The 12,738-nt window shown below is 35.8% G+C and overlaps 1 protein-coding gene across 1 annotated transcript; it reads right to left on the bottom strand.

Moving 5' to 3' along the window:
- Positions 8,826-10,267, bottom strand: LOC109332661. Its single transcript, XM_019567676.1, has 2 exons — positions 9,833-10,267; positions 8,826-9,370 (listed from the first exon to the last, which is right to left on the bottom strand). The coding sequence occupies exons 1-2, from the start codon at positions 9,911-9,913 to the stop codon at positions 8,870-8,872; spliced, it is 582 nt and encodes a 193-aa protein (XP_019423221.1). The 5' UTR covers positions 9,914-10,267; the 3' UTR covers positions 8,826-8,869.

Here is a 12,738-nt window from a genome sequence, read left to right as displayed (position 1 = left end):
TTAATTTTCTTTAGCCTCGCTTCCTCTTGAACGAGCATGGCCTTTACTTCCTGAAAATTCCATTGTTCTTTTATGGTGTTGTAATTCACCTGGAATTGGCCAAACTCAATAGGAATGGAGTTTACGATGATCTGTACTAAGAATGCTTATGTCACCTCCATTCCCATACCTTTCATTTTCGCAGCCAGATTTGACATACTGGTTACATGATCATGAATGGGCTGCGACCAATCAAACTTCTTGGTCGTCAGCTCTATCATGAGGTTTCCCACCACAGACTTATCAGTAATGTCTGATTGGGAGTACTCCTTGATCATTCTCATAAATTCCCTTGCATTATTTGTCTTAGGCATAGATGGCTTGACATTGTCAGAGATTGACATTCTCATCAAGCTAAGACTCAACCTGTTTGACCGCTCCCAAGCCTCAAAAAGAGTCTTGTCTGCCTCCGAGCTTGTCTCAGTTATGGTTGGTTCACTATCCATAATGATAGTCAAGTCCAACTCCATTACACCCAGTGAGAACTGGATCTGTTCAGACCAATCAACATAATTCAATCCATTGAACTTGACGCATCCGTTGCCTAAGGCGAAAGCATTGAATGAAGCTAGAATAAGACATGTTCACTCTTTAATGCTTTGAATAAACTTATGGATTCAACTATACTATACTTTTATTCATGCACTTAATTTATCTTTGGATAAAATTTAAATGCATTAAACCTTTATTAATGATGCCTAATATTATTCTTTAATGGGTAATTAATCATACTCCTTAAACATGCATGTTATCTTTGGATAAACGAGCACAACAAGTATCTTGATTTTTAAAACTTTAATGTCACTAAATACATGCAATAATCCACCTTTGGGTGATCAAGATATGCATTATAATTAATGAACAAACCCAATTTATTATCCTCATGACATCATAATCTTAATTACAAGCAATGATCCACCGTTGGGTGATCATAATATGCTTCGTAATACCATTTTCACTATTTCTCCCTCGCCCAAGCGAGGGAGCTGCTTCGCTCAAGCGAGGGTCTCGCCCAAGCGAGAAATTCTCGCTCAAGCGACAAAACATTGATCATTACTATTTCTCTCTCGCCCAAGCGAAAGAGAGTCTCGCCCAAGCGAGAGGTCCTCGCTTAAGCGCTAATTCAGGACCAAAATTTTTTTCGTTACTGTTTCTCTCTCGCCCAAGCGAGGTTATCAGTTATGGAAACGTTCACAGATTCATGATTCTTCGTATACAATCATTCATAAAAATTTTGTTTACATATACAGACATGCATTCATCAATTAATTCCAGAAATACAAGAAATGTCATAATGTCCCTAACCTTGCGCTCTAATACCAATTGTTAGTGCTTTTAAAAATAAAATTTTATTGAAACTTTACATTGAGCCTTTAATGGTTCATAAGAACCCTTAGTTTAGGATCTTGGCATTATGATATTTACATGTGATTAAATGTTAAAGAAATACCTGGTTCCATTGCTATCCTTTGTTGGCACTTTCTTGTTGCCTTTTTGTTTTCACCTCTCCTCCTTCCCTTATGAGTTCCTTGATGATTAGAAACTCAGTTTGCTTGCCTTTCTGCTTTTATGGCACTACACCGTGCTATTTGTTATACAACTCAAGATCTCCTTTTATAATCTTGCTTTTGTGTTTCTTTGAAAACAAAATTGAGATTAGAGAGGAAAGAAGCTCTATTTACTTTTCTGTATATTTGCCTCTTTTATCAGAAGGGTTTTTAAAGGAGTTATCCGAGAAAATAACTCCTCCACCAAATAGCAAACTGCCTGTGAAGTGAGAGGGAGGGAGTTGACAAAACCCCCTACTAATCTGATCATTTTATTGCCAACCAACATCACATTAAGCACTTTAATTCAGATTAGTAACTTTCAAGCACATGGACCACATACATTGTTAAATTAATCTAACAATCTCTAATAATTTAATTGTTGTTTTTTGGGGAGAAAAGGGTAGGTCAATACATTTATATTCTAAGGTATTAAATATAGATACTACGTTAATTTTGGGGCAGGCCTGGCGAAAACTTGTTCAGAGGTGTTTAAATATTTTGCAAGAGAATCTGAGGTCCATCTGATAATAGGAGACAAAGTAGTACATCTCCAACTTCTTGTTGGTTAGTAAGGATGTGGATGATGTGTTTGGGAATTAAAAGTAATACTTTATCAGATTCTTATAACTAATAAATTAGCCCAGATCCAATTGCTTTAGAGAGATACTTTAAGAAATGCCTCACTGGTTCAAGATTGGTTATATTAAATATTGGCTTAAAAGAAAAAGAGAATGATGTGGCAAAAGAAGTGGCTATGATGAAACATTCTTGTGGCCAAGTAAAATGAGTGGCTATAGTGTAACCTCTTTTGTAGCCAATGAGAAGAAGAGGTTGTGGTGAAGCATCTTTGTTTTTGGCCATAGGATCCTCAAGGCTTTGGCTATAAATAGGAATGCTCCAAGCCATTGTAAGACACACCAATATTCTAGCCTTAGTGCATATTCTCTCTTCTTCTCTTGTTCTAATATTGTGAGGAATATTTTAGTGTTTAAGATATAAGTGAGTGAGAGTGATATTGGGTGTACTTGGGTTTTGGGAAGTGAGTGAAACACTTGAGTGAACTTGTAATTCTCTTTTATCATAGTGATAATATCATTGTTGCTCTTCAACCGTGGACGTAGGCAAATTGCTGAACCACGTTAATTTCTCGGTGTCATTTTCTCTATTATATTTTCTCCATATGTCTTCCGCATCAACAAACTGGTATCAGAGCTCGTAGAGCTCTTGCATGCTAAGCCGTACGATCTAAAAGAAAATTCTTAGTATGCTCTGTGTTTGCAGCATTGTCTGATCTTACACACCAGAAAAGAATTGTTCTTGTTACTAGAAAGGTATAATAGTGTGAAAGTGCATGTCTAGGAAAGTTCTGTCTTAGGAAAGACCTGGTATTTAAGCGTGTCTGTTAAGACCCACCTCTCTTTCCTGGGAGCTTTCCTGGTGTATGTTCACGGACTACGATACTGTTCTGGTATACGGTTATCATGGCGAGTGCTAAATTTGATTTGGAGAAATTTAATGGAGAAAATGATTTCAACCTATGGCGATTGAAGATGAAGGCTCTACTAGTTCATCAAGGCTTGGGAAAAGCCTTGGAAGGTAGAAACAAGTTACCACAGAGTCTGACCGAGGACGAGAAGGATGAAAACCTGGAAAAAGCACATAGTGCAATTTTGTTGTGCTTGGGAGATGAAGTTCTACGAGAAGTGTCAGATGAAACTACAGCTGCTTCATTATGGTTGAAGCTGGAAAGCCTGTATATGACGAAGTCACTCACCAACAGGCTGTATTTGAAGAAAAGAATATATACCCTTCAAATGCAGGAAGGAAAACCCATAAAAGATCATCTGGATGAATTTAACAAAATTATTCTTGATCTAAAGAATATTGATGTTAAAATTGAAGATGAAGACCAAGCAATTCTTCTACTATGTTCCCTTCCAAGTTCTTATGAGCACTTCATCGACACCATGATGTATGGTCGAGAAGATCTGACCTTAGACGAAGTAAAGGCGGCGTTGCACTCAAAAGAACTGAAGAAAAGAGTATCAGATTCGAGATCTGAAGGCTCAGGTGATAGTCTTTTTGCCAGAGGAAGAACAGAGAGGCGAAATCAATTTGGTGAAAGAGGGAAATCTAGGTCCAAGTCTAAAGCGAAACCTAGAAAGTATAAATGTTTTCATTGTCATAAGGAAGGTCATATAAGAAAGAATTGTCCAGAGCGCAAAGGCAAGGAAAAGATTTGTGAATATGGAGATGCAGCTGTAGCAAATGACTATGATAGTGCAGATGCACTAATAGTCTCAGAGCACGATTCAAAAGATGAATGGGTACTTGATTCTGGATGCTCATATCACATGTGTCCCATTAAGGATTGGTTTTCAACTTACCAACCCTTAGATGGGGGCAAGGTCCTTTTGGGAAATAATGCTCCCTGCAAGGTCATTGGCATCGGCTCAATTAGAATCAAGATGTTCGATGGAATCGTAAGGACGTTGACAGATGTAAGGCATGTTCCAGAATTGAAGAAAAATCTGATTTCCTTGGGAACACTAGATTCAAAAGGTTATAGCTACAAAGGTGAAGGTGGAGCTATAAGAATATCTAAAGGCGCTATGGTTGTAATGAAAGGAAAGAAAGAGAATAGTCTCTACATGCTACAAGGAAACACAATCACGGGTGTTGCTGCTGTCTCATCAACAAGTGATTATGATGTCACCAAATTGTGGCATCTAAGAATGGGTCATGTTAGTGAAAGAGGTCTAGCCGAGTTGGCCAAGCAAGGATTGCTATGTGGTCAACAAGTCGGGAAGGTAGACTTCTGTGAACATTGCATTTTTGGGAAGCAATGTCGAATAAAATTCAACAATGCAGTTCATCGAACAAAAGGCACGTTGGATTATGTACATTCTGACTTGTGGGGTCCTTCCCAAGTACCTTCTCATGGTGGTAGGAGATATATGCTAACTTTCATTGATGATTATTCAAGGAAGGTTTGGATCTTCATTTTGAAACACAAAAGTGAAGCATTTGTGAAGTTCAAGCAGTGGAAAACCTTGATCGAAAAGCAAACTGGGAGGAAGATCAAGCGACTGAGAACTGACAATGGCCTAGAGTTTTGTAGCAGAGAATTCGGAAACTTTTGCAAGGATCATGGTATTGTCAGACATTATACTGTGAGGCACACTCCTCAACAAAATGGACTTGCAGAACGGATGAACAGAACCTTACTTGAAAGGACAAGGTGTATGTTGTCAAATGCTGGATTGCCAAAACAATTCTGGGCGGAAGCTGTCAATACAGCTTGTTACTTGATCAACAGATGTCCATCAACGGCTATTGACTTTAAAACTCCAGAAGAGATGTGGTCGGGTGTTCCTGCAAATTATGATAATTTGAGGATATTTGGTTGCCCTGCATATGCTCATAACAAAGAAGGAAAACTTGATGCAAGAGCATTGAAATGCATTTTTCTTGGATATCCTGATGGTGTAAAAGGATATAAGTTGTGGTGGCCAGAGAAAAGAAAATGTACTATCAGTAGGGATGTTACTTTTAATGAAGCTGAAATGCTAAAGCCTCATAAAGAGTCTTCAAGTGAAAACAAAGACCCTAGTATCTCGGAGAAGGTGGAGTTTGAGGTGGAGCCAACGAAGGAAAATACATTTAATCAAGAAGAAGAAGTTCATGATGCATCTACTAGTAGTGATGTATCCCAATTGCAACATTATCAGTTGGCTAGGGATAGGCAAAGGAGACATATAAAACCTCCTGAGAAATATGGTTATGCTGATCTGGTGTCTTATGCTCTAAATGTTGCTGATGATATCAGCAATTGTGAGCCACAATCATATGAAGAAGCTATCAACAATAAAGAAGCTTCCAAATGGATTTCTGCCATGAGAGAGGAAATTGAGTCTCTTCATAAGAATCATACTTGGGTTCTTGAGAAACGACCAAAGTCTCAAAAGGTTGTTGGATGCAAATGGGTCTTCAAGAAGAAGGAAGGAATTCCTGGAGTTGAAGATGCAAGATTCAAAGCGCGATTAGTGGCCAAAGGTTTTACACAAAGAGAAGGAATTGATTTCAATGAAGTTTTCTCCCCTGTGGTAAAACATAGCTCTATTCGCATCCTACTTGCCATTGTAGCTCAATTTGATATGGAACTTGAGCAACTAGATGTCAAAACAGCATTCTTGCATGGTGAGTTGGAGGAACAAATCTATATGAAACAACCTGAAGGATTTGAAGTTCAAGGGAAGGAAGATCATGTTTGCTTACTGAAGAAATCCTTATATGGCTTAAAACAATCTTCTAGACAGTGGTATCGACGGTTTGACACCTTCATGCTCGAAAATGGCTATTGTAGAAGTGAGCATGATAGTTGTGTCTACTACAAGAAGCTGGCAAATAAGTCATTTATCTATCTCCTTCTTTATGTTGATGACATGTTGATCGCATGTAAGAACATGTCAGAAATAAAAAGCTTAAAAGCTCAATTGAGCTCAGAGTTTGAAATGAAGGACTTAGGAGCTGGAAGGAAAATTCTAGGAATGGAGATTCAGAGAGATAGAAAAGAAGGGACGCTCTTTCTATCACAAAAGAAGTATATTGAGAAAGTGTTGGAACGATTTGGCATGCAAAATGCTAAACCAGTCACTACTCCATGAGCGTCTCATTTCAAACTTTCGATGGCCTTGTGTCCACAAACTGAGAGCGAAAATGAGGAGATGTCAAGTGTACCTTATGCTAGTGCAGTTGGCAGTCTTATGTATGCCATGATATGCACTAGACCAGATATTGCACAAGCAGTAAGTGTGGTAAGTAGGTATATGGCAAGTCCTGGTAAAGTTCACTGGAAGGCTGTGAAGTGGATTATGCGCTACCTAAAGGGTACCATGGATATTGGCTTATTGTATGGAAAAGTCAAAGGTGTTGGAAGTAAGGTCATCGGATATGTTGACTCAGATTATGCCGGAGATTTGGATAAGCGAAGATCACTCACTGGATATGTTTTTACACTGTGTGGTTGTACTGTTAGTTGGAAAGCAACACTACAATCAATTGTTGCTTTATCTACAACTGAAGCGGAGTACATCGCAGTAACAGAAGCTGTAAAGGAAGCCATTTGGGAGAAAGGTCTAATTGAAGAGTTGGGTATACAACTAGAAGAAACAACCATCTACTGTGATAGTCAAAGTGCTATACATCTCACAAAAAATCCAATGTATCATGAAAGAACAAAACATATTGATGTTCGGATGCACTTTATCAGAGATATCATTGAGAAAGGAATTGTTAAAGTGGAGAAAATACCCAGTGCAAATAATCCTGCTGACATGATGACGAAACCAGTTCCAACAACGAAGTTCAGGCATTGTCTGGACTTGATTGATGTCCAGAATCTCTAGTGGGCATGAAGAAGAGCAACATGAAAATAGTTATGATAGTCTTTTAGCCAAGGTGGAGATTTATTAAATATTGGCTTAAAAGAAAAAGAGAATGATGTGGCAAAAGAAGTGGCTATGATGAAACATTCTTGTGGCCAAGTAAAATGAGTGGCTATAGTGTAACCTCTTTTGTAGCCAATGAGAAGAAGAGGTTGTGGTGAAGCATCTTTGTTTTTGGCCATAGGATCCTCAAGGCTTTGGCTATAAATAGGAATGCTCCAAGCCATTGTAAGACACACCAATATTCTAGCCTTAGTGCATATTCTCTCTTCTTCTCTTGTTCTAATATTGTGAGGAATATTTTAGTGTTTAAGATATAAGTGAGTGAGAGTGATATTGGGTGTACTTGGGTTTTGGGAAGTGAGTGAAACACTTGAGTGAACTTGTAATTCTCTTTTATCATAGTGATAATATCATTGTTGCTCTTCAACCGTGGACGTAGGCAAATTGCTGAACCACGTTAATTTCTCGGTGTCATTTTCTCTATTATATTTTCTCCATATGTCTTCCGCATCAACAAACTGGTATCAGAGCTCGTAGAGCTCTTGCATGCTAAGCCGTACGATCTAAAAGAAAATTCTTAGTATGCTCTGTGTTTGCAGCATTGTCTGATCTTACACACCAGAAAAGAATTGTTCTTGTTACTAGAAAGGTATAATAGTGTGAAAGTGCATGTCTAGGAAAGTTCTGTCTTAGGAAAGACCTGGTATTTAAGCGTGTCTGTTAAGACCCACCTCTCTTTCCTGGGAGCTTTCCTGGTGTATGTTCACGGACTACGATACTGTTCTGGTATACGGTTATCATGGCGAGTGCTAAATTTGATTTGGAGAAATTTAATGGAGAAAATGATTTCAACCTATGGCGATTGAAGATGAAGGCTCTACTAGTTCATCAAGGCTTGGGAAAAGCCTTGGAAGGTAGAAACAAGTTACCACAGAGTCTGACCGAGGACGAGAAGGATGAAAACCTGGAAAAAGCACATAGTGCAATTTTGTTGTGCTTGGGAGATGAAGTTCTACGAGAAGTGTCAGATGAAACTACAGCTGCTTCATTATGGTTGAAGCTGGAAAGCCTGTATATGACGAAGTCACTCACCAACAGGCTGTATTTGAAGAAAAGAATATATACCCTTCAAATGCAGGAATTATTTCTTTCTTTCATAAAGGGGAAACTGGTGCTATAAAGGGTAGGATACTCGATGTACTTAGATCGGTTACATTTATAAGTGACTGATTTTAGGACTGGAACATGGGAACTCCTTATTACATGACAATAACTTCAACAATTTGCTAAAGGAAATATGGGGTATCTCATTGCCTTTGAGACGGTGCAAATTGCGTAAATATTAGGAGAAATTTAAAAAACGTAACATGTGCCTGTCCAAGTCCATTAAAGGATAGCATTCACGGGTTTAGTGGCAAGGAATGTGAGTAACAATAACTGTTGGACAAAAGAAATATAATGGCCTTTAATTTTTACTACATGGCATTTGTAGTTATATTATGTGTATCCAATTGTAAAAAATTGAGGGAAATGGGATGGATATTGTCCAGATACTATTATGGAGACTCTCTAAATTGCAATATATTGTAGTTGTAAAATACAATTTAAAACAAGCACCATAAAACCCCACCACACTAGATAACTTTGTAGAACATTCCATACAAACATTATTCACAGATTGTCATAAAAAAGAGTAAAAAAGGTGGTAAAGTATACAAGGCTTCCATCCAGTAGGATCTAGAGAGATTAGATGTATGCAACTTTACCCTTGCAAACAAAGAGACTTAAAAACACTAATTAAAATATATATAACATTGACCTCAGATCATTTCAAGTCATGTTCAGATTCAATACTTGTAAAAGCCAAGGTGACTGTTTTAATCTCTCTTGTTCTAATTGTTCTTCAATACCAAAGCTGTTTCTAATTCTACCTGAGGTTGAATCCGGCAACTGAACAAGGCCTCTCATGCTTCCACTTGATTCTTCCATTGTTGTATGATTGCTTTTATAGAACCTGCATCTTGTTTTCTTTATATGGGTGGATCCATTAGAAGAAGAGTACAAGCTATGTGAATCTGAAGCTAATGGTGTCTCTAATTTCTTCCTACAATTGTAACTCGAGGGGCCTAGTGTGAGTTCAATCTCAGCCTCATCTAGGTTCTCAAATTTCATTTTAGGCTTTTCCTTTGCACCTTCATGATGAGCATTTTGAGTTAAACTAATAGCATTCTTGAAGTACCATTCTCTTTCACTTACTTCATTATCTCTTCTTGCTTCCATATTTTTCATCATTATCTTTTGGATGCAATACAAACGGTGAAGCTCATATACCTATAAAAAAAGAAGCTCAGAACATTTAGGTCAAGCTTGTAAATATAGTTTTGGAGGTTCCGTGGGAGTTGAATGAAAGAAAGTGAAATATTTTGAACAGTTTATCAAATCTTTTAAAATCTTCTACATATTTATTTTCATGGTTTCCCTTATTTGAGGTTTTTTTGTAGTCAAAATGTCTACATGATTTTGGTAAAATTATATAATTATATTATTGTTTATTTCTCATTGTGAATTAAATCTTTAAAAAAAAAATAAAAAATATTCTTGTATTCCTCTCATTTAAATTTCAAACTCTCAACTAAGATAGAGGTTTAACTTGATTTTCTTCCTTTCTCTTTTCTTTCCTCCCCTTTCTAACTATGTGATCTCTCGTAACTCCCAAACATAACCTTACGCTCTATTGTTCCTTGATAAGAAAGAATAATATCATGAAGGAACACATTACAGAAAAAGAAGTACCTGCTCTTTAAAAGTTTCTTCATGTTTTAGCATGGCCACCCTCATGTATTCTTTGTCACATGACCTAACAACCTTCTCCATCTGTGATCTTTGTTTAGCTTCTGTAAAGTTTAACAAATTTTGAAGCAACAGTAGACAGTGAATGTTTGTTGAAAAATTGTGCTTAGACTTGCATCTTCATAGTTCACAACCTTTACATAAGTTATCACAGTTAATCTTAAATGTGGAAGATTCTAACAGAATGTTGTTGATCAATGAAAAGTTCTTGAAGTAGAAAATAGGACAGTGCAAAGAAAACATTGGTACAATGGCATGGAAACACTTATGCTAAGTGAATATGATGACATCAACTTCCTTTTAGTGTAATCTCTATGTTCTCTTGCTTTCTCTCCTTCCAAAACTTTGGACCACAATTAAATGGACCCACGAAAAAAAAATATTTCAGCTCCTTTCTAACCATGGTAAAAATTTCTCATGTATATATATATATATATATATATAGATGATGTCATTATTCAAGTTATACTTTCAATTATTGCAATATTTATTTAATTACATAATCAAGGCACTATTTTCTCTTCTTTATTACAAACCAGTTAAAAATTAGGCTTTAAACAATATCATTAGAGTTAGGATCATAAGGAATCCATTTATTACACATTATTAACCCTTGCACTTTCTTTCTCTCTCATTCATGTTAACTGCAACCATAATAACCCATTTCCAGTTTATGTTGAAACATAATGTTCTTTTCTTTTGTTAAACTATCTCTAAAGAATTATCCTTTTGTGCAATGTTTTAGAATCAATTAAATACTTCTTATTAGAGGATATTTAGATTGATAGAGAATTATCCTAGATTTAGTTAATCTATTTTATTTGAGTTTATCTTTGTTTGTTAAACTTCCATACTTCTCAGCAATGCTTATGCTTGCCATGATGCCAAGCCATATTCCTCATGTATGAAATAGCATACTTTACAATCAAATATGACATAACATATTTGTTTTATATCAATCTAATAGTGTAACCTGAAATTAAATTATCACACCAAAATAACAACATAATTTCCAAAAGTGGTACGAAAAATAGAAGGTAGCTTCTAACCTGCGATTACCCAATGAGTTGAGGATACCACACTTTTCTTATAAGAGATAGTATAGAACAAAACAAAAGGAGCTTCCTCAAGGAAACGCAAGAAACTTCACTTCTATTGAACACAACTTCAGGGACAACTTTGCTTAAATTGAAAAACACTGCTAAATAGAATAATATATATAACAGAAACTGTTGTAGGGTTTAAGATTCTCTATTAAAGACACAGAAAACGAAGTGCTATTCCATGAGGTTTGAGGCATGCCAAACAAATCCTAGTGTCTTAACCAATGTGAGTCAAGTTTTGTGGCCTAGAGAGGCTTAAGACAGGTCCAGCAATGCAGATATATTAAATTAACAGAGAAATAAATAACTCTATGCATTATTAGCACTATTAGAATTTATATAGTTGTTGTGGATCACAAGGTTGTTTTGTTTGCTCAAGACAAATCATCAAGAGAACAGCATAGCCTGCTTAGGTGAATCACATGCACCTAAAATTTCTGTATCATAAGATACTTGTCCCAGTTATTAGTATTTATTTTAAAATAAACAAATTGTAAAGTGTCTCCACATAAATGAAACGAATTTGAGTCACTTAAATATTAATTTTCGAGTTTTATCCGTCAATTTATGCATGTATATGTAATACATTATTGAGAAGATCTCTACTTGGGCATTAACTAGAGATCAATCTAAATTGCATATTATATAATTGGAGTAGCCACTTTGTAATGGTAAAGTTATTGGCTTAGTTGATTTGACATATATGGATATCTAAATAGAGTATCATTCCATGTTCCATGGGTATGTGATTGATCAGAAAAAATATATTTAAGTTAAAATTTAATTATTAAATATTTTTCTAACCAATCATAAGTCTATAGTACATGGAGTGATACAAAGTTTAGGACAGCAGATGTATTCCCATCAAATGGAAGTCAGTTTAATTCCTAGAAGAATAGGGAGCTAAGGAAAAATCATAAGGAAAACAATAAAGAAAGACTTAGAATTCAATGTTTTATTAATGAATAATAGAACATTATGGCGTCGTTCAATTTATGTAGCTAATTTCACCTAGTAGCATAAATGTTTGGTCATTGATGTTGTTTAATTGAAGCATACCCTTAAGATGGACCTTAAGGTGACATCTTTCTCTCCAGCAGACATATCCTGACCGTACCATAAGCGGGTACCCTCGTAACTGGCCACAGGATCTTAAATCCAACACTTATTTTAGTTTTTCGCATATAATATGAATAAAGGGGACAGAAAATGATGGGTTTATCTCATCCTTAATTCTTTTGTTGGATTCTATATATAACATTGTGAGTGCAAACAAAGAATCATCAATTTTGGATTGTTTTGTATCGTACAAGATATGTTCTATGTTTTATTGGTTTTTTTAAGCATAATAACTTGGGAGGAAGACCTAGCGCAATGATTATAGATCATAACTGGCCACGTGTGTGCCATGTTAATTAATGTAATGTTTATTTATACCTATTACATTTAACTTAGGAACAGGTGTGCATGTCATGCGGATATGGGCACGTTAACTTACTCAATAAAATATATAATATAGACACTACAAGAATAAAATAAGTGAAAAATATAAATGCATGCACTAAAGTTTTCTATATTGTTAGTTCATTATTTATTATTTATTTTCAATCATTGTCGATTCTTTAAAAAAAAGTAATATAAATATATGATGATGATATACCTAATATATAAATCTTTACGCTGATAATATATAACAAAATAATATATATGAGGAATCCCTTAAGAAAAATATAGGAATGTATTGCT

The sequence above is a fragment of the Lupinus angustifolius genome, chromosome LG18, assembly GCF_001865875.1.
Source record: "Lupinus angustifolius cultivar Tanjil chromosome LG18, LupAngTanjil_v1.0, whole genome shotgun sequence".
NCBI lineage: Eukaryota > Viridiplantae > Streptophyta > Magnoliopsida > Fabales > Fabaceae > Lupinus > Lupinus angustifolius.
Note: the sequence above shows the minus strand (reverse complement) of the source record. Positions and strands in the feature narration are given on the sequence as shown.